This window comes from Pecten maximus, chromosome 3 (genome assembly GCF_902652985.1).
Source record: "Pecten maximus chromosome 3, xPecMax1.1, whole genome shotgun sequence".
NCBI lineage: Eukaryota > Metazoa > Mollusca > Bivalvia > Pectinida > Pectinidae > Pecten > Pecten maximus.
In genome coordinates, this window is record NC_047017.1 from 25440281 (window position 1) to 25467859 (window position 27579).

The 27579-nt window shown below is 35.9% G+C and overlaps 1 protein-coding gene across 1 annotated transcript; it reads right to left on the reverse strand.

Moving 5' to 3' along the window:
- Positions 1–1802: 1802 nt before the first annotated feature.
- On the reverse strand, positions 1803–27553 carry LOC117323695. The gene is made up of 13 exons (XM_033879074.1): positions 27474–27553; positions 19371–19456; positions 18936–18984; positions 14936–15055; positions 13959–14042; positions 9466–9594; positions 8666–8743; positions 7945–7984; positions 7111–7175; positions 4908–5047; positions 3966–4074; positions 2869–2958; positions 1803–2010 (listed from the first exon to the last, which is right to left on the reverse strand). Exons 1-13 carry the CDS (start codon positions 27540–27542, stop codon positions 1951–1953), a joined length of 1119 nt encoding a protein of 372 aa, XP_033734965.1. The 5' UTR covers positions 27543–27553; the 3' UTR covers positions 1803–1950.
- Between the last annotated feature and the right edge of the window lie 26 nt (positions 27554–27579).

The window sequence follows — 27579 nt, forward strand, 5'->3', positions numbered from 1 at the left end:
TTCTTCTTACAGCCCAAATAAGGTAGAATTAAATACTCTTCACAGATCGAAGGGTCTTAAGGTGCTTTATCATAATTGTGAATTTCCTAGCCCTGGGGTCTCGCGTTTGCCCCATGGGAGGGGATAAACTTTACTATAGTTATAGGGAAATCACATTTTTGACTATCATTTGTTTTATTTGTTTTGAAATTCATTCTTTCATTCAAATTTACTGAAATATTTCAAAAATCAGGTGACCGTTAAGGCCCATGGGCCTCTTGTCTTTGGAAAGACTTGGAATCGATTTCCGGGAAACCGGAACGCTACTCTGAAAGTGAAAACAGTTAAATGATTGGTTGAGGCCGGCTGCAGTGGGCCAATCAGAAAGCGTTTGACAAATGGCAAGCAACTGGGTAGCTTTGAAATGCCTCTTGGATCAAAATCTCTTTGTATTGCGACATATATTGGATCATGGCATCACTGTATCATCCCAGCCCTAGTTACATTCCTATGAACCAGAACCAGAATGAAGTATTTTAACTTCAATTGGGATCTGGGACTCTTGTGATTGAATATTCCATTCTGGGTTAAAAGGAACATGTCAAGCCCCTGTGATTTTACTATTAAAAGAGCTTGCCATCATGAAATTATGAACCCCTGTTGTAAAACATATCTTGACAGCTTAAGATTTCTCCTTTAATAAACTAGAACTGTCACCAGGATGGCTGACTAATACCCCCGCAATCTGCACAAGTCAATGTTGAATTGGAACTGTTAATTAGAGGCTAACTAAGATAACCCAGTAATATAGTGACCAGTTGCCATAGCAACCATAGTTTTGAAAGAAAAGAAAGTGGCATGCACATCTGCACATAGTCATCTATATTTGTGTGAAGTTTCATTGAAATTGGCCATTTAGTTTAGGAGGAGTTGTCCGGACAAACTTTGTGGTTCTTATCGGAAAACCTGTTTATAGTGACCAGTTGCCATAGCAACCATAATTTTGAGAAAAATAAAGTGGCATGCACATCTACACATGATCATTAATATTTGTGTGAAGTTTCATCGGAATTGGCCCAACGGTTTAGGAGGAGTTGTCCGGACATCTACAGACAGACGGACGGACGGACGGACGGACACCATGATTCCAGTATACCCCCCCCCCCTAACTTCGTTGCGGGGGTATAAAAAGGAAATAAACAGTTGACCTTACACTTTGATGGCAATGCTCACTTTGAGGGACACAAACCAATGGCTATCTACAGGCGTGTTGACGAAAATACATTATGGCAAAACAATATACATTCTTGCATCAAGTTTCAAAAAAACTTTTAAAAATGTAGGATCTTTGGACAGGAACACTGAAACAAGATCAGGGATAACTTGTGCAAAAAAATGCCACCAAGGGAAACAGCTACCATGATTACAAAGTTTCAATGGAATTGTTAAAATATACAAAGGTTTGGGGGGTGGGCGAACACGATTAAATATGGGGATAATAAACGTATATCTCCGGACCACTAAAAGTAGCGCTGGAAGGACAACGCCATACCATGATAAATTTGACAGGCTCATAAAAATGTGAATTGGATTCAACTTAAGACCGATGTTTAAATTGATAATCATTGATTTCAATCTGAATGCTATTTAATAGTACAGTTATTGATATACATCTTTGTTATGTTGGGAATCGATCGGGTCTCCATCGTGAATCCTTGACTACTGACACAAGAAGACTGGTCCATGAGACTATTTAATAATATATATGAGCCACATTTACTTCATCCTTTTACACAAAAATACAATGTACTGAGCACACAAGGTAGTGTTCATATAAAATTTTGCTTTTATTTACACCCGACACTTTACATTATAAATATGACTTTATATAATAGATGGGAATATATCGCTAATATACCCATCCCATTAATAATGTACATCAAAAGATTTTCACACGTGTACTGATTGCTGCTATGCCGTTATCTCCTCCAGTGGTGGCGCCATATGTTCTGGGAGCTTTTGCAATTCATGCTACAATGAAAAAAAAGAGGGGAAATATTAAGACATACACTGCATGTATAAAATAGGGCAAAATTTACTGAATTGTATCGCTACAAAAAAACGAGGATTTGAAAATGAAAACCCGACAAGGAAATGGCCATTGTGCATGGTAAACGGTGAAACCAGAAAGATCACAATATAGAAGAATGCAAGAAAACCCACTTTCCAATTGCTGTAGAACTAAATACAAATATATTTTTATCTAATTTCGAGGTCATGTTATACACTCGAGGCCTTACACTAAATTAACTTCAAGAATGCACTCGTTGCAACTTCTTGCTTTCTACAGCGAGTATCGTGGGTGTCAATTAAACATTGCTCTAATTTGTTTAAATGAATGAATTCAGTTGTGCAAAAACATGAGCCTAAATAAATATGTTAAATCATTACATCAACAGTTTGTAGGCTTTATCACCCAATTGACAGCCAGGGTTAGTTAGAGGTCTCCTTGTAAGTTGGTGACTACCTCACTGAACAACATACGAGAGGCCAATCGCATACCATCAAGATCAATAAGGATAAAGTGTCTTCCCCAAGGACACAACCAGACCAGCCTGTTTCTCATCTTCCCAAGAAACGCAACGGATGGGTAGGGAGCATCTAACCACACACCTGAGATCTTCACCTGAGGTTAAATGGCTTGGGCTCTAACTGACTGAGCTATCACGGCCCCCTTTACTAATTCTTTGTACTTGTAGTAATGACACCACCTCTTTTCTCTACAGACTAGGAATATTTACTACAAGTACCGGTACAAAGAATTGGTTCAACTGAAAATAATAACCTCATCACAATATATCACACATGCTATTCATGATGCTTTATTACCTTGGTAACCTTCATTGCTACACCTGCAGGGAGATTACGTTCTATATACTCCAGAAATGTATTCGCTGTCGATCCTGTTAATTTCTCCAACTGAAAAACAAACCAAACAAAAATGAAAGATTGTTTAACTAAATACATTGTACCTCTTACAGCCACAGTCCAAACCTAAAGTTACGATATTGAAATTAAACACTGAATCAATTAAGCATAATATGAGGGTTAGATGGAGCCACCCTTGCATAATAATTTAGTTTGGATACTCTAGCATTTGGTGAACAGAACACTGTCTGGCCGATATCCCACAGCCATACAAGTTTGGTAATGTAGGAGGTGTCTGTAAGGAAAGAATCCTTTCCTCGGACAAAGATTGGAACAATGTTTCTGAAATTATTTCCCCTAACTCTACGTTCAATCTATATCAACTAATCAATATTAAATCCTGTTCCCCTCCTTTTTTCAGTGCTACACACAAATGATCTGATCTTCACCATGTTGAAGTAGGTCATTAACCAGTAAGGTGTGAACTGGCATTACATTGCTCACATGTTAAAACAAGTAATCTGAGGCAATTCATGTCCCCTTCAAGCCTCCTGCTAAAAATATTAACAGTAAGTGACTTTGACCTTGACCCTAAAACCCTGTAAATTGAAATTGACCTATAGCTACTCATACTGAAGTTACATACCAACTTTCACCAACATATCTTGAAGCACGTCTGAGAAAAGTGTGGAAAACTGAGAAGGCGGACTGGGAGGAAACGTATACCGTAGTCCCCACGGTTTTACAGGTAGGGGACTAATAACCATCAAATTTAACATGGTTTGTACAGATGATGAAAGGTGTTGGAAATTTGGGTCAGTACTTTAAACAAATCCTGGAATTTGCTCTGAAGTGCTTTAAAAGTACTGGAATTCATACTTGCTGTGAACATGCTTTTTCAGATTCCTTAAAATGTTTATCATGTCTAAGACAAAAATTATACCCTGATTCCCAAAAAGTTTGGACAAAAAATGTAAATGGAAAAAGTGGTAGAATAGTGCTTGAATTTTAGTATGAAAATCTGTACGAACCATACTAATGTGTTATAATATACTTGCCTCTATTACACGGTAGTTAGTTCTCATTTCATACTGCACCCTGTGTTTACTGTATATGTGGACGGACTTAAGTAGTGTATATTTTGTAATAACTTTAGGTGGTGTATATCTGTAAACCAAGAATATACATTTTGTATAAAATATAAATCACAAGAAAATTCAACAAAGGGTGACAAGCTAGTAGAATATATGAAATAGTCGTGAAATACACATTACCCCTCCGCCAAGTACAAAATGGCAGAACTCGATCCATGCTTGCATTCAGAAAGATCACAAAACATTCCTTCCTTCAGGCAAATTTGATTTCTCATGGTTTTTCTTCCAACTTTTATTGAAAATGTTCCGTTCACAAGGTCAACATAGGGATGTGTAAACAATTAAATGTAACGGGCCATTAATCCTTCCTTCATGATCATTTACCCAACATGGTCTGTCTTTCTACCAATTTGTCAAAATCCATAAAAAATGTAGTTTGCATTTGAGAAGAATACTGGACATATAGCAGAGGGGTAAAAATTGCATCACTAGGCCCTAGTCCTAAATCACATCAGCTCACTTAGGTCAGGAGCACCAAATACAGGAAATGATCACTTACACATGCACCACCTTCAAAATTTTTTTTTTTTTTTTTTTTTTTTGTGGTACCTTATATAAACTGATAATTTTCATAAGCACAACTTTTCAGTTGCCATGAAAAATAAGCAAAGTAAATCAACACTTGTTAAAATTTCATTATTTGCTTCTTTTTTTTTCTTTTTTTTTTTCTAAATCAGGTACCAGTATATAAAAGATATGAACTTTAAAACTGTTTGATTTCCATGCTCTTTGCAAAATAATCAGTTGTGCAGAATTTATAGATTTTGAAGAAGGTTTGTCATGGTAAGATTGGTGAACAGCTGTATTTATATTTGCTATTACAATTTTCAGTGATTTTATACTTACATCCGTACAAGATTAATGTTAAGAAATCTTGTAGTCATCTTCACAAATGCAGCATAACTATTTAAGACTGCAACATCATGACCTTTGACCTCGAGAACAATTTTGCTGTAAAGTTCATCAGTCTCATCACTGTCTGCCATCTGGAAAATATCAACATATATCATCAGAAAACCAATCATGAGAAAAAAAATAACAAAAAACGAAAGTTCTCATTTAATAATGAGCATGCAGCAATCTTTTTTCAAAACTCCTTTCACTATTACTAAATATTCTTCAACAAATATCATGTTTTTTTCTACTACAAAATGATGACTAGAAGAACTGTGATTTGTGAAAAGTCAACAGATTACAATTTCTCCAATTATATCAGATGTTTGTTGATGACTATTAAGAGATTAAATCAATATGACATTTATATCTTCTATTTAGATTCTGAGTGTTGATTCTTAATCTGATCATATCAAGTGAAAACAACAAACCTTTGATCATGAAAACACTATGAATACAGTATGAAAACACTATGAATACAGTATGAAAACACTGAATACAATATGAAAACACTATGAATACAGTATGAAAACACTATGAATACAGTATGAAAACACTATGAATACAGTATGAAAACACTATGAATACAGTATGAAAACATTATGAATACGGTATGAAAACATCGTTTCATGTGCTGATCTCCACACATTACAACAGTTAAAAATTGAAATGCCTGAAAAATTGTCACGTTTCATTTCTGTTATAATGTGTTTTCTTTGCCAGCTATTCACAAAAATAATTCTAATTTAACACAAATTATTGTTTTTGACGTCTTTTTGTTTTGAATAAAAAGCAAAAAAAAAAACCAAAACATTGGCGGAATCACCCGCTGTTCTATAATTAATTTAGCATCTTTTCATATATACGTGTATTTATCAGAAGTTAAAAATTTAAAAATGACAGGTTTTTTTTATCACCCTAATATTAATACATGTACATTGTACTGTATATGAATTGAATGGATTTTTTTTCATTTTCATGGCGGCTACGAATAGCAGTAGCTATCTACATATCTTCCGATGTACGCTAATGTACACCATGGGATATGTAGATAGATACTGCAATTCGTAACCACCATGAAAATGAAAACAAGAGGCCCATGGGGCCTGTATCGCTCACCTGGTTGGATTAGACCAAATGTCAAAATAATGTTCATGTTCATGTTCAATTCGTTTTATTTGTCAATCTCAAACAATGCTATACATGGTTATGGTGTGGGGATCCCAACTGTTTTAAAGAAATAACGAAGTCAAGACTCTCTAAGGGTCTGAAAGACCTCAAGAATTGTTTTTAGAACATCCATTCATAACTTTATTACTAGTAGTGATTTAAAAGAATTACCTCTATTTCCCCTATGGGCCCCGCCTCTTTGGCCCCTCAGGGGTCAGAAACACCATTTATGCAGAACCTGTTCTTCTTCCCCCAATGATGTTTCTGACCAAATTTGGTTTAAATCCATTCATAACTTTATGACAAGTAGCAATTTGAAGGAATTACCTCTATTTCCCCTATGGGGCCCCGCCCCTTTGGCCCCTCGCGGGTCAATGTCACCATTTATGCAAAATTTGTTCCCCTTCCCCCAATGATGTTTCTGACCAAATTGGGTTCAAACCCTTTCATAACTTTATGACAAGTAGCGATTTGAATTACCTCTATTTCCCCTATGGGGCCCTGCCCCTTTGGCCCCTGAGGGTCAGAGTCACCATTTATGCAAAATCTGTTCCCCTTCCCCCAAGAATGTTTCTGACCAAATTGGGTTCAAATCCATTCATAACTTTATGACTAGTAACGATTTAAAGGAATTGCCTCAATTTCCCCTATTGGGCCCCATCCCTCAGGCCCCTTGGGGGTCAGTGTCACCATTTATGCAAAATCTGATCCCCTTCCGCCAAGGATGTTTCTGACCAAATTTGGTCAAAATCCAATAAGAACTTTTTGACTAGTAGCGATGTTGACGGACGACGGACGCCGCACCATGGCATAAGCTCACTGGATCTTCGGTCCAGGTGAGCTAAAAATCCATTCAATTCCTATGTAACACCACAACAGAATTACAGACAGAATGGAGCACTAATGTTAGGACAGCAAATCACTTTCTTCACAAACAGAAAACTTCGGAGTTTAACATTTTAATATGATATGTTAAAAAGATCACCGTGTCATGCATGTTGTTTATGTTTCCAAGCTGATAGTCGCTCTGTTTAAACACTTCATAGGGTCCTGCAAACACAAACAAAACCTCATTAAAAGATTTCATATTCAAAACTATCACGAGGATTCCACATGCGTAATTGATGAGTACCACGTATAACTGGTACATGCTCTCTAAGTCAATGTCATTATGATGTTTAAGATACATATGTAACAGGAGAGGAAAAATGCAACAACTAGATCTAGACCAGTGGACTCAAACCCTGGACCTCTAAAATCAGACAATGCTCTAACCATGCATTGAGCTACTTGGCTGCCAGTGTTTAGCTCAGTCCAGTTCGCTACATATATAATGATAAATTATAACAAAATCATTCTGACATGTGAATCAATAATTCAGGCTGTTTGTAATGTATGATTATTATAATTATAATTATATAAGAAATAATATAGGCCTTCCTAGAGATTTGAAATAAATCATTATTAGATGGCAACATTTTATCAATTACTTCAACATTGCCTCATAATTTTACACATATCAACAGTTGTGAGCCAATCTTCATGATAGAATTGAATAATTTTTAAATAAATCTTCACGATAGAATTAAATAGTTTTATATTTTCATGAAAAGATCACAATAAAAACAAACTAGAAAGAATGATTTAAAATGCCTGTTCTGCTATCATAATAGCCAATTGTAATAACACATAACATTGCCTGCAAATCTCTGTCACTCTGAATACCATAGCAAGGCAATTCAATGAACAATGAAACTGATTATTTAATTATAAAAAAAATAATTGAAACAATGATTTTAATGTAAGTCTTATCACTTACCAGCTCCTTTTTGTCTGGATTCTGGTTTCCAAGGTTTAGCCTAAAACATTAACAGAGGTTCTTTAATTACTGACCATGTACGATGAAATTGCATCTTCATATGTTATGCTCCTTTCACCACTTTTAATTAATAAGGCTCAAAAGCTATGTGTCATTTGATGGTGAGGTCACATTTATGAATAACATGTATATCGAAACATAATGGTAACATCTACTAGTACTACCAGTGTAAGTAATTGTCCAAAATGTTTTAATCTGGGGGCCAGTTCCATCAGTTTTCCTTACCTTAAGGAAATTCCTTAACTTAAAAAGTGTCCATAGGAAAGCATTACAGAATTTAAGGAAGGTCAATTAACTATATGTATGTATAAGATCTTCTTCCAAAATTCTGTAAAGTTTTCCTTTGGATAAATACAAGTTAAAGAATTTCCTTTGGTTGAGGAGCATTGATTAAACCATGGCCAAATAACTTAAACTGCTTAAAGTATGAACCTGAAAAAATGGAATAATTTTCCTATTTAGTGATTTGCCTTCCCAGAGCAATCTCAGTTTTTAAAGAAAAAGTGGCATTTCAGACCAAATTTGGATAAAATCCACAAGTCAATTAAGAGAGAAGCAGTTTAAGGCACTGAATTCACAGACAGAAAACTGAGGACAAAGCATGATGACAGTCAGTCTTCTTTATTTTATCACAGATGTAGATTATGCTGTAGGATATTACCTTGATAACAGTATTGTCATAAGTAGATCCTTGTAACACATTGGCAGCAGCATCCATCTCTTTTAACGAGCCAAAGTTCTGGATAATAACATAAAAGTCTTATCTTTACAAATATTTCATATGCTGTATACTTTTTAAATATTGGCATCTCTTCATTCCTCAAAGCTCAGTATAGTACAAACCCCCAAATTCTAAAAATCTTTGTGACACCCCAAAATCTCTACATTCCCAAATCTCACCATCTCTATATCACCAAAATCTCTGTGACACCCCAAAATCTCAACATCTCTTCGACACCCCCAAATCTCAACATCTTTTTGCCCCCCCCCCCCCCCCCCCCCCCCCAAAAAAAATCTAAGCATCTTCACATCCAAACGATTTTGATAAAACTGTGAAAAGAATTCAAAATGAATGGAGTTTCTTTATGTAAGGACTCTACACCCTAAAATCTTGATCATGATTAATTTCTATAACTCCAAAATCTCAGCATCTCTTCACTGCACAAACTTCAGCATAATACATGTGCCTCAAAAATCTCAGAATCTCTACACCCAAAAATCTAACTAAATCTATACCCCAAATATAATGGCATATCTTACATTATTCTTATGCAGCAGCAATATTGTTTTGTTTTATATCAATAATGTACTGTAGATGATACAAAGTCTGATTTTGCATGTTCAATATATGTAAATATTGATTTGCTAAAAGATGTTTGATTCAGAATTCTTTGTATTTCCTAACAAGTTGAAATTTTCTTTCAGGAATCCTCCTCCCATATCAATGATATAATAACTCACTACAAGCCAATCAGACTTCATGCTGGTTTCAAGGACCTCCCCGTAAGGTTTACAAAGCTGTTTTAGTTCCTCTGTTTCCCAGCCTTCTGGTACATTCAAAATACGCAGCTTACTTTTGTTGCCACCAATCTTCAAGAAAGATAAAATAAACAGCTTATTACACAGTTTGTATGATAAAACTCCTTTAGGTCCATTCCAGTAAAATATCTACAAACAGGACACCAGGTTTGTCAAACAAGAATCAAAAACAGATTTTTTGTTAATAATAAGCTGCATTTTCTCCTGAACACACCATACGTTTCTTTATCACTGGAACCCTCTGGTAGGATATTACTATTTCTTTATCACTGGAACCCTCTGGTAGGATATTACTGAATTGATTGTGCATATGTCATTCTGTATAATCTCTCACTGAACCCTTTGGTAACATTTTTCAAACATTTAATGACTTTTTGTAAAGTAGAGACGGTAGCAATAGCTCATTTAGTACAACTTCAGACCATGCAACCTAAACTGAAGACCCAATGAGTGGGGTTCTATCTCTGCTTGGAGCAGTTTGTGTTTCTCAAGAAGCTACGGTCACAGGCCATCATGTGCTGTCATGCTTGTAACCTTTTGGGCAGGAATCCACTTAAATGGGTGATGTCATGTTACTGGCTTCCTTGTGTAGTTAGGGAGGTTGCCACTTGCTATGAAGAGACAGACACACATAGGGTTGTTTCAAGGGGGGACATTATGTTATAATAAATTTCTGACTGGCGCAGACAATGAAAAACACCCCACAGTATATTGCATTAGTGTGCAAAAAGTATTACAAGGGGCGACTTCACTATATAACAGGCTGATTAAGTGATAAATGGTTATGCGGTATACACAATGAGTACAAATATGAAATATGACGGGATTTATTGAAGCAATGCACTATAAATTTAATGAAGCACCGGTAGTCGCTAGTGCTTCACGTTATATTTGCCTTTGTCCAGTTGGCATTATCAGCACATAACTGCCAACTGAAAGCAGATCAATGCTTATATTTACTAATTGTGATTTAAACAAGAGGCCCATGGGGCCTGTATCGCTCACCTGGTTGGATTTGACCAAATGTCAAAATAATGTTCATGTTCAATTTGTTTCGTTTGTCAACATCAAACAATGCTATATATGGTTATAGTGTGGGGATCCTAACTGCTCTAAGTTTACAACATGCATTCATAACTTGATGACTAGTAGCGATTTAAAGGAATTACCATTATTTCCCCTATGGGGCCCCACCCCTTTGGTCCTTTGGGGGTCAAAGTCATCATTAATGAACGCAAAATCTGTTTTGCTTTCTCCAAGGATGTTTCTGAACAAATTGGGTTCAAATCCATTCATAACTTAATGACTAGTAGCGATTTAAAGGAATTGCCTCAATTTCCCCTATTGGGCCCCACCCCTCCGGCCCCTTGGGGGTAAAAGTCATCATTTATGCAAAATCTGTTTCCCTTTCCCCAAGGATGTTTCTGACCAAATTGGATTCAAATCTGTTCATAACTTTATGACTAGTAGTGATTTAAAGAAATCACCTTTATTTCCCCTATGGGACCCTGCCTTTTGGTCCCTTGGGGGTCAGAGTCACCATTTATGCAAAATCTGTTCCCCTTCACCCAAGGATGTTTCTGACTTAATTAAGTTCAAATCCATTCATACCTTTATTACAAGTAGTGATTTAAAGGAATTACCTATTTCCCCTATTGGGCCCCGCCCCTTTGGCCCCTTGGGGGTCAGTCACCATTTATGCAAAATCTGTTCCCCTTTCCCCAAGGATGTTTCTGACTAAATTGGGTTCAAAACCATTCATAACTTTATGACAAGTAGCGATTTAAAGATATTGCCTCAATTAGCCATATTTGGCCCCACCCCTTTGGCCCCTCGGGGGTCAGAGTCACCATTTATGCAATTCTGTTCTCCTTCCCCCAAGGATGTTTCCGACCAAATTGGGTTCAAATCCATTAATAACTTTATGACTAGTAGCGATTTAAAGGAATTACCTCAACTTCCCCTATTGGGCCCCGCCCATCCGGCCCCTTGGGGGTCAGTCACATTTTATGCAAAATCTGTTTCCCTTCCCCCAAGGATGTTTCTGACTTAATCAAGTTCAAATCCATTCATACCTTTATTACTAGTAGCAATTTTAAGGAATTATCTCTATTTCCCCTATTGGGCCCCACCCATTTGGTCCCTTTCGGGTCAGAGTCACCATTTATGCAAAATCTGTTCTCCTTCCCCCAAGGATGTTTCTGACCAAATTGAGTTCAAATCCATTAATAACTTTATGACTAGTAGCGATTTAAAGGAATTGCCTCAATTTCCCCTATTGGGCCCCGCCCCTTTGGCCCCTTGGGGGTCAGTCACCATTTATGCAAAATCTGTTCCCCTTTCCCCAAGGATGTTTCTGACTAAATTGGGTTCAAAACCATTCATAATTTTATGACAAGTAGCGATTTAAAGATATTGCCTCAATTAGCCATATTTGGCCCCACCCCTTTGGCCCCTCGGGGGTCAGAGTCACCATTTATGCAATTCTGTTCTCCTTCCCCCAAGGATGTTTCCGACCAAATTGGGTTCAAATCCATTAATAACTTTATGACTAGTAGCGATTTAAAGGAATTACCTCAACTTCCCCTATTGGGCCCCGCCCATCCGGCCCCTTGGGGGTCAGTCACATTTTATGCAAAATCTGTTTCCCTTCCCCCAAGGATGTTTCTGACTTAATCAAGTTCAAATCCATTCATACCTTTATTACTAGTAGCAATTTTAAGGAATTATCTCTATTTCCCCTATTGGGCCCCACCCATTTGGTCCCTTTCGGGTCAGAGTCACCATTTATGCAAAATCTGTTCTCCTTCCCCCAAGGATGTTTCTGACCAAATTGAGTTCAAATCCATTAATAACTTTATGACTAGTAGCGATTTAAAGGAATTGCCTCAATTTCCCCTATTAGGCCCTGCCCCTCCGGCCCCTTGGGGGTCAGTCACCATTTATGCAAAATCTGTTCCCCTTTCCCCAAGGATGTTTCTGACTAAATTGGGTTTGAATCCATTAATAACTTTATGACTAGTAGCGATTTAAAGGAATTGCCTCAACTTCCCCTATTGGGCCCCTCCCCTCCGGCCCCTTGGGGGTCAGAGACACCATTTATGCAAATTCTGATCCTCCTCCGCCAAGGATGTTTCTGACCAAATTTGGTCAAAATTCAATAAGAACTTTATGACTAGTAGCGATTTGAAGCAAATGTTGACGGACGACGGACGGACAACGGACGCCGCACCATGACATAAGCTAATAAAACCAACGGTTACTAACGGAATTCAAGTTTCTCTGCCATGAAGTGAAGAAGTTGTTATATCAATTTAGCCAAATTGACCCCTTTTGGCCCCAACCCTTCAGCCCCAATGGAGATCAGCCTCACTTTATGTACAATTTTGATTCCCCACCCCATAACAATGCTACCAGACAAATATGAGTGATATCCATTGCTTAGTTCCAGAGAGGAAGTTATTTACATCAATTTACTCAAATTTGTACAAATTTGTATCCCTACCCATATCGATGCTACCAGTCAAATAAGAGTTTTATCCATTGCTTAGTTTCAGAGAGGAAGTCGTTTATATATCAATTTAGCCAAATTGACCCCTTTTGGCCCCACCCTCTGGCCCCCGTGGGATCTGCCCCATCATTTGTACAATTTTGAATCCCTACCTCATAAGGATGCTACCAGACAAATATGAGTGGTATTCAATGCTTAGTTTCAGAGAAGAAGTCATTTATATTAATTAAGCCAAATTTACCCCTTTTGGCTCCACCCCTCAGACCCCTAGGGGTCAGCCACATTATTTGTACTATTTTGTATCCCTACCCTATAAGGATGTTAGCAGTCAAATATGAGTGATATCCATTTTTTAGTTTCAGAGAAGAAGTCAATTATATCAATTAAGCTAAATTGACCATTTTTGGCCGCGCCCCTCAGGCCCCAAGGCGGGTCAGCTCCATCATTTGTACAATTTCTAATCCCCACCCCCACCCCATAATGATCCTTCCAGTCAAATTTTGTTCAATTTCGATCAGCGGTTATGAAGAAGAAGTCAATTGTTGACGGACGGACGGATGCCGGATGCAGGATGCCACGGTATGCCATAACCTCACCTTGGCCCTTCGGACCAAGTGAGCTAAAAATAGCATTTGAGATAATAGAAAACAGATAAGAATAGCAAATAATAATGTTGTACGAATACTTAATACATATAAACATGACGATTATAAATATTACACTTGTTAAATTTAATTTTCTACAACAGAAGGTTTATTTTCCATTCTTTTATTTTCCCAGGGCCACAGATTTTTTACTGTTATATATTCATAGCAACGCCGCTGGCAGTTGGTAAGGTGATATAGTGGCAATGCCATAAAGTGGTACACATTTATAGATTAGTAGTAATGCACAAAATACCCACCGTAGCCTTCATTGTACATCCCCCAAAGACTATACCATCCAAATTGTCTGCTGCTAGAGCAACCATTTCAGGCTTAGAAAATTTCTGGAAAATAAAATGGAAAACTATGAAAATTCAAGACACTAAACACCTATTCAACTGAATTATAATCAGATCCATTATTAACACATATATACACATATGATATCAAAGAAAAGAATCAAACTATGGAATAGCACCATGAATAAAATAGTTCAACGTATAAAGGTTAGATTCATTGGCCTATTTAGGAGGAGTACTATTGACTTTTCAGAAAAAAAAAACACGGATTACCAGTAGGACTGGAATAATGTTTTGTAAACAGGAAAATCTAGACTTTTGGTATAGCTGATCCTTTTTTCTGTGACTTTTTGGAAAAAACTGTCTGGACAAGGCTCTCCCATTCTGCCTTTTTTTTTATCATACTGTTTTTTGTGAACATTTTACCTCAAGATTAAGCCAAATGGCCTAAACTCCAGAAAAAAGAGGCCTAGAGGGCCTGTATAACTCAACTTTTCAACAGAACAGGCATTTTGAAGAATTAACTATACTTCCCCTATCGACCCCACTCTACCAACCACACCACTGTTTATACAAAATTGGTTCCCCTTCACCAATGCATACTTCGGACCAAATATAGACCAAATTCTATCATTCTTACAGAAGAAGAAGGATTTAAGCAATTTTTTGCATGTTTCCCCTGTTTGGCCCTGCCCCTCAGGCCATTGGTGGGAGAGGGGGGGGGGGGGGGGGGGGGGGGGGGAGGATGTGTGAGCAGACCCACCAATTATACAGAACTGGTTCCTTCTTCACCCTAGGATGCTTCAGACCATATATAAACTAAATCCTTATATTCCAAGAGAAGAAGCATCATAGAGCAAGAACTGGGAAATTGCTATATTCCCTATAAGGCCCTGCTCCTAGGCCCCTGTGGAGGTAGACTTCACATAGATACTTACCACCATAGCTGTTATGCCTTGTTTTTGACAATCTATTGCTCCATATTTCCCTAGAAAAGTCTCCATATCATCCTTGCTGATCAATCTGGGCATGTTTTCTAGTCGAAGCACTGAATATGTCTAAAAGTTAGAAAAAGTTATGTTAACACACAGCCAAACTGGGCAAAACCATAGTTCACCACCTTCAGACAAACGGAGAGACCTACTTTTGATACAAGACACATTGATTCATCAACGTGAACCTATGCCCCAAGTATGAAATTCTAGTGACAAATAGTTTAGGAGATGGATTTCTTTGTTACAGGTCAAAGTTTAAAATTGCAGGTCAGTCCAAATGACCTACTTTTAATATATGACACACCACCTTACCTAGCTGGTGAACACATGACCCAAGTACGAAGTTCCTTTTTTTTTCATTGATGTAGGTCAAAGGTCAAAATATTAATGGAAATTAGAGTAACATATTTTTTAGTACATGACAAACCTCTCACCTAGGTGAACACATTGAACTAATGATCCAAGTATAAAGTTCCAGTGACAAGTAGTGTCACAGGAGATAGAGACTGGACAAGATAAATTGTAGAAGGACGGAAGGATGGATGGACACAACAGAACTACAGTACCTCCAGGAACTGATGGGGACTAATAAGATAGAAAATTAACCAAATAAAAATTGTATTGCTATAAAACCAATTTGTAAATAAATCAGAGAAGCAATAGGTGTTTTTATCAATTTCTCAAAATTAAAGCTCTTTTAACCAAAAAACAGTGAAAAATTAAAATTCATGTAACCTTAAGGGTGTGCTGTGATGTCCATACAACAATACGACTATATTTCAGGTTTGCTTGGAAAAACTGCACGAGTTTTAGAAAACCCATGAAATATAAATCCCAACGAAATTTTGACCACACAAAATAAAATCCAAATGAACATATATGGTATGAAATAGGAATTGTAATTAGAACATCTGTGGTATGTACACATCAACATAATAAAGACATTAAGACCATTAACAGAAACAATACATTTCATCGACTGTAGGTATGTTAACACCTGTCACTGGTAACTATCATGCCTGAATGGACATATTTAAATCATTCAAAGGCACCTGAAATACCGCCTGCCTAAAACTATTTTTTTACACATGGTTTGTCAAGCACCAGTTCATCAATATATAAAGTCGTAAGTTTCGTATGAATTGTTTAAGCCCAGTTCATAGATAGAGAGCCATAAGTTTTGTATGAACTTTTCACTCAATTTCAAATATCTGCCCCGAGGTTTTGTCATCAGCATTTTATTTTTCAAAGACTTCATGATTCTGTTCTCAAGATTTAACTTCATTCTTTTTCGATATTTGTCTTTCATACTACACAACGTAGTTTCAAAGAATCTACTCATCTACTGACAGGATACATGTACTCGTAATAAAAAAAGAAAGAATAAAACATGTATGAGAGTAGAATCTAACCATATCGTATTCATTGTGTATAACTATTAAGCATGTTGGATTTGATCAACCCCTATCCAGTGATTATCTCTCGCTTCACCTGCATATTTACCTGTGTTTTGTTGCAAAACTTTTCACTCAAACAATCCTACTTAATTAAATGCTTTTACAACAAGCATTCTGTGAGTATTGCTAAAGCAATACATGTCCCCTACCAGTGCCCCAAAGTTAAAACTTTAGCTAAATTTGAGTAAAAAAGTTTAGCCGAAACTGAAACATGATCATTTTATGACAATAAGTTCATTCCAAACAATGTGTAAATTCAACTCTATTGGGTTGAATAAACAATGTTTCCTGCCCCTAAAATATATTCAGGTATTCTTTTGGTATGTCTACTGTACAGAGTAAAGAATCTAAAGTGAATTTAAAGTGAAATGTGTAATAACAGCCTTGGATTGAAATATAATATATATAATATATGATTCTGCATAGCACAGCATAGTAGTAATATCATTATTAAGTGAATGGAGCCATTATAAAACTTTAACCTCAAGAATACAGAGAAAACAGTTAAGTCCATAATATGGTAAAAAATTCAAAAATATAAAAATATTTTTTTCATTTTTAATCATACTAAAGTAATGCTACACACCCAAAGAACCACTATGCAAAACATCAGCATCCTAATACCATTATTAAGTGAATGGTGTGCCATTAAAAAACTTTAACCAAAACTTTAACCTGAATAATACAGAGAAAAAAGTTAAGTTCATAATATGCCAAAAATTTCAAAAAATGAAAATAATGTTTTCAGTTTTAACCATACAAAAGTAATGCCACACACCCAAAGAATCTCTATGCAAAGAATCAGCATCCTAATACCATTATTAAGTGAATTTATATTATAAAACTTTAACCAAAACTTTAACCGGCCGGACGGCCGGACGGACGGACAGACGGACGCAGGCAAAACCTATAGTCCCCCCGGTTTCACCAGTAGGGGACTAATAACTCAAAAATATATAGTCCAGATTCCCTGCGACCCTAATTTCCAGAGTCCCTGGACTATAAATTCTGTATGATAATCTGGACATTATCGAAGGGGTGTGTTGAAATATCCACCATATGTGATCTAATAAATAACACCACAGTATCATGTTACAACTTTGTTGCAGGTGAGAAAAAATATATTCCACCATTTATCTGCTTTCATATACTGAGAAAATAACCACAAACTTAACATCATTATCAAGGTTGGTCTACTTCCTATCAACTTTATCTATATATCGTCTGGGGTTGAACTTGAACTGTGTTCGGGGAAAAAGTGACAATTTGAAATTATCATTAAATTTCGTCAATCTTCCATGTACATACGACAGATTACAGAATCTCATGACTCATCAGACACATTACAGAATCTCACGACTCATCAGATAGATTACAAAATCTCACGACTCATCAGACAGATTACAGAATCTCACGACTCATCAGACAGTTTACAGAATATCACGACTCATCAGACAGATTACAAAATCTCACGACTCATCAGACAGATTACAAAATCTCACGACTCATCGGACAGATTACAGAATCTCACGACTCATCGGACAGATTACAGAATCTCACGACACATCAGACAGATTACAGAATCTCACGACTCATACGACAGATTACAGAATCTCACGACTCATCCGGCATATTACAGAATCTCACAACTCATCAGGCATATTACAGAATCTCACGACTCATCAGACAGATTACAAAATCTCACGACTCATCAGACAGATTACAAAATCTCACGACTCATCAGACAGATTACAGAATCTCACGACACATCAGACAGATTACAGAATCTCACGACTCATACAACAGATTACAGAATCTCACGACACATCAGACAGATTACAGAATCTCAAAACTCATCAGACATATTACAGAATCTCACGACTCATCGGACAGATTACAGAATCTCAAGACTCATCGGACAGATGACAAAATCTCACGACTCATCGGACACATTACAGAATCTCACAACTCATCAGGCATATTACAGAATCTCCCGACTCATCGGACAGATTACAGAATCTCACGACTCATCGGACAGATTACAGATTCTCAAGACTCATCAGACAGATTACAGATTCTCAAGACTCATCAGACAGATTACAGAATCTCACGACTCATCGGACAGATTACAGATTCTCAAGACTCATCAGACAGATTACAGATTCTCAAGACTCATCAGACAGATTACAGAATCTCACGACTCATCGGACAGATTACAGAATCTCACGACTCATCGGACAGATGACAGAATCTCACGACTCATCGGACACATTACAGAATCTCACAACTCATCAGGCATATTACAGAATCTCCCGACTCATCGGACAGATTACAGAATCTCACGACTCATCGGACAGATTACAGAATCTCACGACTCATCGGACAGATTACAGATTCTCAAGACTCATCAGACAGATTACAGATTCTCAAGACTCATCCGACAGATTACAGAATCTCAGACTCATCAGACAGATTACAGAACTTACATTTTTAGATCTTGTGTATGTACTACAGGTACGACAGAAATTAGTGATGCTGAAAAAAAGAAGACAAATTAAGAACACAAAAAAACAAAGAATAAACTAAGTCTTATAATGATTTATGTACAGATTTAAATATTTGTAAATATAACACAACAACTTTGACAATCAGTTAGTTATCAATCCTGAATTTATATCAAACTTTTTTTACTTCATTTTAATTTCTTGTTCATATTTCTCAATAATTTTTATCATACACCAAAATAGTTTCGAAATTAATATTAGAAAGACAATTTTATTGTTATTTTCATTAACTATTAAATCTGGTGAAGAATTAAAGCCACTAACACAAACTTACATCCACTTAGGGACAATTGTGCTTCATCACAACATTTATCATTATCATAGTAGTATTACAACAGTGATAAAAAATCAGCTTACGCAAAGGAAGCCGGGTGTATATGTTGATGGCTAACATCACTGTGGCAGTTGGTCAGGGGTCTTGGTATGTCTTTCTGCGTCAACCCCTATAAACACAACAGTAGCAATACAATGTATACAATATCACCGGGTTCTATCGTATTGACCGGGCGCCGGTGCTTACACTTGGGCGTCGATGGATTTTACACCCGGGCAACGATAATTTCTATAGAAAATAAATGCCGAACACGGGATCGGAAGAACGGTTGAGACATTTTTTTCTCTTTTTTGATGTGATAATTCTGTCCTTCAAGGAAAATAACCCGACGACGGAACAATATGATAAATTGGCTATAACTTGCAAGGATATATATAACGGACAGAAAAAAGCACTTCTCATTTTTTGCTAATTCGCCCACAGTGTAGGCGGGTATGACCAAATTATGCCCCAATCCACGAATTATGCAACACATAAAGCAAAATCCTATCTCAAACAATGGTTTAATCTACACTTAGAACAAACCCTGTTATTCTTAAAAAAAAAAAAAAAGGATTTTAAAGTTGTGTTGTATTTGGGTTTTTTTTCTATATGTCCCCTATTTGGTCTGGTCTGTTTTGTTTAAAGTCATATTAACAGCCAGGGTCATTTAAGGACATGCCAGGTTTTGGGGGTGGAAGAAAGTTTGGAGTACCTGGCAACTGCCCCACGTAGGTTTCCAACTCGTAGCCCAGAGGTGGAGGGCTAGTGATAAAGTGTCGGGCACCTTAACCACTTGGCCACCGCAGCCCCATTGGGTCCCAATAATTAAGGGAAAATCTCTCAAGACCAAATTTAATCAAAATTCATTTAGTCGTTTATGACTAGTAGCAATTTTACAAGATTTACCTCTATTTTCCCTACTGGCCCCCTCCAGCCTCAAGGGAGAATCATTCTTTGTTTGTATATTAGATTTCCTTTACACAATAATACTCAAGACAAAATTTTATCAAAATACATGTCACTGTTTAGAACTAGGAGCAATTCAATGAATTTATCTCAACTTCCCATACTGGGTCTCACTTCTCAAGTCCCAAGGGAGCCACATGCACACATCTGGTATATACAACTGTAGTTGATAAATTTGAACTGGACACTTGTACAAGTAGTAATTCACCAGACCAAAGACAGACTAATACACAGTTACACCATACTAGAGCAAATCATCAGGCCTCTTGGGGGCCAGACCCACCGAAGTGACCATTCATACTTTACCAAATGCCTCAGACAAAACCCTTTCATTTCCACAGAGGAGGAAGGATTTTAAAGAATTAGCTATATTTCCCCTATTGGGCCCAGTCCCTCTGACCTTTGACCATGACTTTGACATTTGGTCAGTGGACTCATTGTTCAATTCTGACCAATATTGCTCCAAGGAGTCATAACAAAATGTTTATCAGGGAAAAGATACAAAACTTGAAATAACATTGCTAAGCAGTATCAACAACATGTTCATAAAAGAAAAACTACAAAATTTGACCCTAACCTTTGAACCCAGGGACTTTGACCTTTGACACAATGACTTTGACCATTGGTCAGTTGGCTCCTTGTTGAATTATGACCAACACTGCTTCAAAGAGTCATAAAATGTTCATCAATGAAAAACTACAAAATTTCAAATTAACCTTTTTCAAAGTGACCTTTTGACCTCGAAGTCGGGCTAGTGGAATTGTACATCCTTGCTTAAGTTTTGCAACTTCTAATCTCTATATATGTCACTGTTGAGATCAATGTCAAGCAAATCAGTCAAAAGACATGTATAATTGTATATATATATAATTAGTATTGACAAGTGTTACAGTCTGCTAGTGTTATTCTGATGTAAGATAAAAATAAAAAAGAAATATCTTTGGTACAAATTAAGCCATCAGTTTTGAAGGTATGGAGCAACTTACTAAATGTTTATTTCAGAAGCTTACAAACATAGAACTGTGCACTTACACTATTAATTTACAATTTTTTCTGAATGTGTTTTTCAATTTTGTATGACTCTATCGGATTGTCATATGTTCATCTGTTCATGCATCAGTATGGCAGTTATACGGATCATTTGATTGATCATTTTCACAGAAGCATATATGTAACTTTATATTATCATGCTAACCACATATTCATGTAGAGGTATGCTGATGTTCATTGCAGTGACCATTTATATTGTTTTGAGTAAAAATAACTCTAAATTAATCTAAGCAATATAGAGTAATAGACACGTACCAGGTTACATTATACATTATACTATATGTAATTTAAAAGTAGTAAATAATGATGAGGTGTAAGTTAAGATTATTAGTTTAATTATCAATCATTTTGAAAGTCTTTTATGATGACATTCCATACAGTGGCCATGTAATTGTTGATTTTGTCACTGTCATAAGTACTTAAGATACATTGATACATGTATATGATATTTGATATTTAAATTTCGGGGATATTTTTACAAAATAATGTTTTGGACTGAATCAGGTGTTAATGCCGTTACTAGCTGTGTTGTAATCACTTCCATAAAGGAACACTGAATGGCTGTTGCGATCGTAGCTTAATTTGAGTTCGGATATAAATTTCCGAGCAATGCATGCACAACAGCAAATAAATCAGCTAAGAAGAAAAACTATTTCAGAATCGATTGGCACATAGGCTCGTAGCAGTAAAACAATGCATATTTCAGTGAGAACATGGATTCCCTCGAGAGGGTAGATGAAGACCTAGATTTTCTATCTATTACTTGCTTAACTTTTATATATAATATAAGGCTAAGGTAAAGGTATTATATATATTTTTCTATTATTAAGCATGCGATTGTTATACAATAATTTAATTGTCAATAGCGTAACATTTTAATTAAAAACATCATAATTATGTCCACAAGTACCTGTGATTGTGACATGTCTTTTAAATAATAAAATAAAATAGGCCTATTAGTCGATACGAAAAACAAAAAACTGACATTGGAACAAAAAGACCTGTACTGTAGGTAGCAATGCTCAAGCAAAGGGCAGGTAACTCGTGTCGATATCTTAGAAACGCTTAAAAACACGTACCCAAATTATAGGGTTGAGTATCCGGAGGATTTAACTGTCTTTATCATTCTAAACAAACGCATAAATCACCTAAAAATATCCATTAGGAATATTAATCCTATTGATTTAACTATATTTTGTTTGTTAAAAATGGCAGAAGGTAGCTATGCTCAGGCAAAGGGGAGGTAACTTTTTTTTGTCGCCTTAAACCTTATACCCAAAGCGTCATTCTCAAGTGCCTTTTTATAGCGTTAAATTAGCAGATGAAAGCGTATACCTTTCAAACATTCGATTGTCCGATGATGCAGATATGATATTGAGGCTATGTTAATGAGAAAAATCTAAGAGAAAATCAATGGCGGTAAGATGAGGTCCAAAATTGAAATCTGTAAATCAGTGGATTTTTCTTTAAACGCTGATTACATATCAAAAAAACTCTTATTCAGGTTAACACATGTTCTATCTATACATACATGTCACAAAAAATGTATGATTATTTCGCTTTTAGTTCGAAATGACCATATGTAAAAAATAAGATGAGGTCTGTTACGACTATGGTAAGCCACAGACCATGTTGACATTATCTACTTTCACTTTCATGCAGGTTTGGTTTTAGCATTTGAAAATGCATAACACTTCAATTTTGTCGGTGTACAACTTTATTAAGTTATTAATTTAAAAGATAGTAATGGTAGTGCACTGAAACATTTTCATGATAGAATTTATCTTTATAGCATATATAATCCACTAACTTATAGTTGAGCATCGTAAGCGATCGTTCGACGCGATTGTGACTAATTGTGCAAGTTTGTTACTGTGAAATTGAAACTAGTGAAAGTAAAATCGGGAACTGATATAGACTTGGCATGTTCCTAAACATTTCAATGATTATTTCCAAGTGTTGTTAAGAATACATTTTCATGTGATTTCAATATATTTGACAGTCGTCTTAATTCTAACAATGTCAAAGATACGGTCACAGACACAGTCCCTCATGGTTATAATTTTATGCTTTTCATAAAGATATTTTAATGTTACTTCTTATTTTTCTAGTTTGCATGTTTAAGACAGGTTTGTGTATTTTCTTTGGCGAAGAAAGCAAAATTGTAGATAATTGCAAAGGGAGATAATTTGCTTGTTTTTTTTAAATTGTGGCATCTTTGCGCAGAGATAAAAATTTTGTTTATGTTTTAAACGCCAAATTTGCTTTCATATGATAAAATACATATAGTTTTATATTGTGGTTTATGTTAATATTGCCAAAATCACTTTGAAATTTTTAGGGTATATAATAATATGCATGACAATCCCGGGAAACACATGAAAATGTCATTTATTCAAGACTGGGGTCACTGAACAACCTCGTAAAATCAAAGATAGCGATCGAAAGTAGCGCCGAGAGACCCTGATCTAGGAGGTACACAATACACATTTTCTCTCTAGTTTTGTATGAAATCCATTAGTTTGAATTACACAAAAACAAAGCAAATCAATTTAAGCATCAATATAAAACAAATTAAACATTTACAATAACAGATGAACACACCATTTCATTGACGAAGACTCAACGTCATGTCGAAGTCAACTTGACCTAGTTTTGAATGTACGCATTTACAGACTTATTCTTTGTGTAGACTGCAGTTTATCACAACATTACTATCATTTGTTTATATAAAAACACAATTAATCAAATTGTGTTATAGCTACACTGAGGTGTTATTACTACCTCGTTAAGATATTTGAATCTATATACTTTCAGTTTCACTTTTTAAAAATTTAAGAAGGGGAGTAACTTCCACTTAAAATGGCCATAATGGAACATTTTACCTGTAATATCTTACATAAAAATAGAAGAATGTTTGGTCTTTAGTTTGAATATTACAATTGGCCAATTCTTACACCATTTATACAAACAAAATCATTTTCAACTTATCAAGATAAGGCTGTACATAAAGTCAGAACATCATGGAGTAGAAGTAGACATGGAAAGCACATTTAAGGAAAGTATTTGGGTTAAGATAAAACTCTCAAGAAATAATTGTCTATTGGTCGGATGCATATACAGGAGTCCAAATTCAGATGTGGAAAACACAAAGGAATTAGTTACTGAAACTGTTAGATAAGGTATCGTCAAAGAAGGAATATAGCCACTTATTAATCATGGCCGATTTTAATTTGCCGAAAATAGACTGGAATTCATGGTCACCTGGTAATGACAAACAAAGCGAAAGTTTTGTAGAATGTTTAAGGGACAATTACCAACATACAACAGATTTTACAAGAATGAGAAAAGGAAGCGAGCAAAGTATTTTAGATTTAATATTAACAAATGAAGATGAAATGATCAGAGAAATTAAGTACGACAGCCCAGAAGGAAGTAGTGACCACTTGGTTTTGATCTTCAAATTTCATTGTAATAAAACTCCTTCTGCGAATAAAACCCATCGTCTGAATTACAACAAGGGCGACTTCGAAAGCATGAGAAATGATGTCCCTATAAACTGGAATGGAATACTCAATGGCAGCATAGATGAAATGTATAAAACTTTTACAGGGATTATTGAAGTAAGTGCATACAAATATATACCAAAGATAAAGTCTAAATGCCACCCAGTATCTGGAAAACTTAATCCACCCCTGAATAAAGACTACTTTGAAATTAATAAACAAAAAGCATAGGACATGGCAAAGATACATGGAATCAAAAAGTGAGAGCAAGTACAACGAATATGCTAAAGTCAGAAACCAAGTAAAGTGGGAACTTAGGAAATCAAGAAGAGAAACACAAAAGAGTATAGCGGAGGATATAAAGCAACATCCAAAACGTTTCTGGAAATATGTTAACTCAAAAAGGAAAATTAAATAGGAATTTCAGACTTAAAGGGACTTAATGGAGATGATCAGCAGATGGCAGTAACAGACAGGGAAAAAGCTGAAGTCCTAGCCATTTTTTTCAGTAGTGTTTTCACAAAGGAACCCACTGGGGCCCTACCAGAGTTTGAAAACAGGAATCCAAGCTACCCTTTTAAAAAAATTGCTTGTAATCAGAATGTCGTGGAAAAATTACTCGGGAACCTAAATGAAAACAAGTCACAGGGACCAGATAGAATGCACCCAAAAATTCTAAAAGAGATCAGAAACAATATAAGTTCACCTTTGGCAGATATTCTTAACAAATCATTATCAGAAGGAAAACTACCCAAAGCTTGGAAAGAGGCAAACATAACCGCAATCTACAAAAAAGGATCCAAATCTGACCCCGGGTAACTACAGACCTGTAAGCCTGACAAGAATAATAGTTAAGACACTCGAAAAATTAGTGAGAGATAGCATTGTTGAACATATGGATAAAATAACTTTCTAAGCCCCAAACAATTTGGTTTTATATCTGGAAGGTCAACTCAACTACAATTGCTAACAGTACTGGAAAATTGGACAGAGATAATAGACAAGGGTGGGGAGCTAGATGTTATATACAATGTACATGGATTTCATTAAGGCATATGATAAAGTGCCACACCAACGTTTATTGAGGAAATTGTCAGGATATGGTGTTAGCCTTCAGGTTGTTAATTGTTAATTAAGACTTCTTAAGAAATAGATGCCAGCGAGTAATAGTCAACGGAGAATCCTCTAAATCGTACCCAGTAATGAGTGGTATCCCCCAGGGAAGTGTATAGGGCCCAATATTATTTGTTGTATATATCAACAATCTACCAGAAATACCAGTGTCCCAATCGCACTCTTTGCTGATGATACCAAATTATACAGACAAATAAGCAATAGCGAGGATGTTAAAATACTCCAGAACGATTTGGATAATCTTCAAAATTGGTCCGACGAATGGCTACTGAAATTCCACCCTAATAAAAGTAAAGTTCTTTCGCTTAAAGTAACTCAAAAAACGAAAATACTATATGGAAGGATCGGGAGGAGAAAGAATCCAACTGGAACATGTCAAGAACGAAAAGGACATTGGTGTCACCATATATATAGATGAGGATTTAAACTTCAAAATGCACATACAGTTAATTGTCAATAAAGCTAACAGTATAGTTGGACTGATAAGAAGATCTTTCGTGTATCTGGACGAACTCATGTTCAAAATGCTATTTAAAGCTCTAGTTAGACCCCACCTTAAGTATGCTGCAAGTGTTTGGAACCCATCAAAAGTAAAAGATATAGAACTCATTGAAAATGTGCAGTCACTGCAGAGAAGGGCAACAAAACTGATCCCTGGATTTAAAAATTATCTGGCACCCGGAACGGCTACAACGGTTAAATCTCCCAACGCTACAGCACCGTAGGACCAGAGGAGATATGATTAACGTTTTTAAGATAGTAAATAACATATACGATAGTAGAATAACAAAAAACTTTTCCAAGTGGACAAGATGAGTAGAACCAGAGGTCACGATAAGAAAATATTCAAAAAGCGATGTCGTCTTGATGGAAGGAAACATTTTTTCAGTTACCGAGTTATTGATTTATGGAATGGCTTGCCACAAATTGTTGTCAATGCTGATTCTGTCAAAAAATTTGAAATAATGTTAGATGATCATTGGAAAAATAACCATTTTTATTCATGAATGTACAGGAACTAATATAAAGCCATTAATTACATAGGAAATATTTATATTATACTATGTATTGATATTGATATGGATATAGAGGCTACAAGCCTGCGTCCATTATTTATGCTAATAAAGATGCATGGAGTACACGTTTTTTGTATATTTGAAAAAAATGACATTTTAGGACAGTGGATTTTCGTTTTTTATAAATCGGCTAAATCGCATAGAAAATTTGTTTTTCAACCGATTTTCAATCTGTTTTCTGTTTTGTAATAATGAAAACATAGATAAACAAAATAAAATACAGTTTATATAAACACATATTAAGGAAAAAGATGGTTGAGCATTGCTACTGTAGGCTATCGGGAAAATGTGCCGCAATAAGAGCTAATAAATTGTAATAATCCATATAACATACACTGTATACAGTAAAGATCACATGATTGGTGTTATTTATCATTACATGCGCATGTACTTAAAACTGAACGACACTTACACTCTGGTACAATGCATAACGTAAACTGTTTATCCTCAACTTAGTCATACACCTTCGAAGGGCCGCCATTGCGATGCGTTGCTCCGTTCCTGTCATTTAAAATGTA

Coding starts and splice junctions, on each gene's coding strand:
- LOC117323695 (XM_033879074.1), bottom strand. CDS start 27,542: ATGGCGGCCCTTCGAAGGTGTATGACTAAGTTGAGGATAAACAGTTTA. Junction 19,457..27,473: donor GTTATGCATTGTACCAGAGT/GTAAGTGTCGTT, acceptor TTGTGTTTATAG/GGGTTGACGCAGAAAGACAT. Junction 15,056..18,935: donor CATACACAAGATCTAAAAAT/GTAAGTTCTGTA, acceptor TCTAACTTTTAG/ACATATTCAGTGCTTCGACT.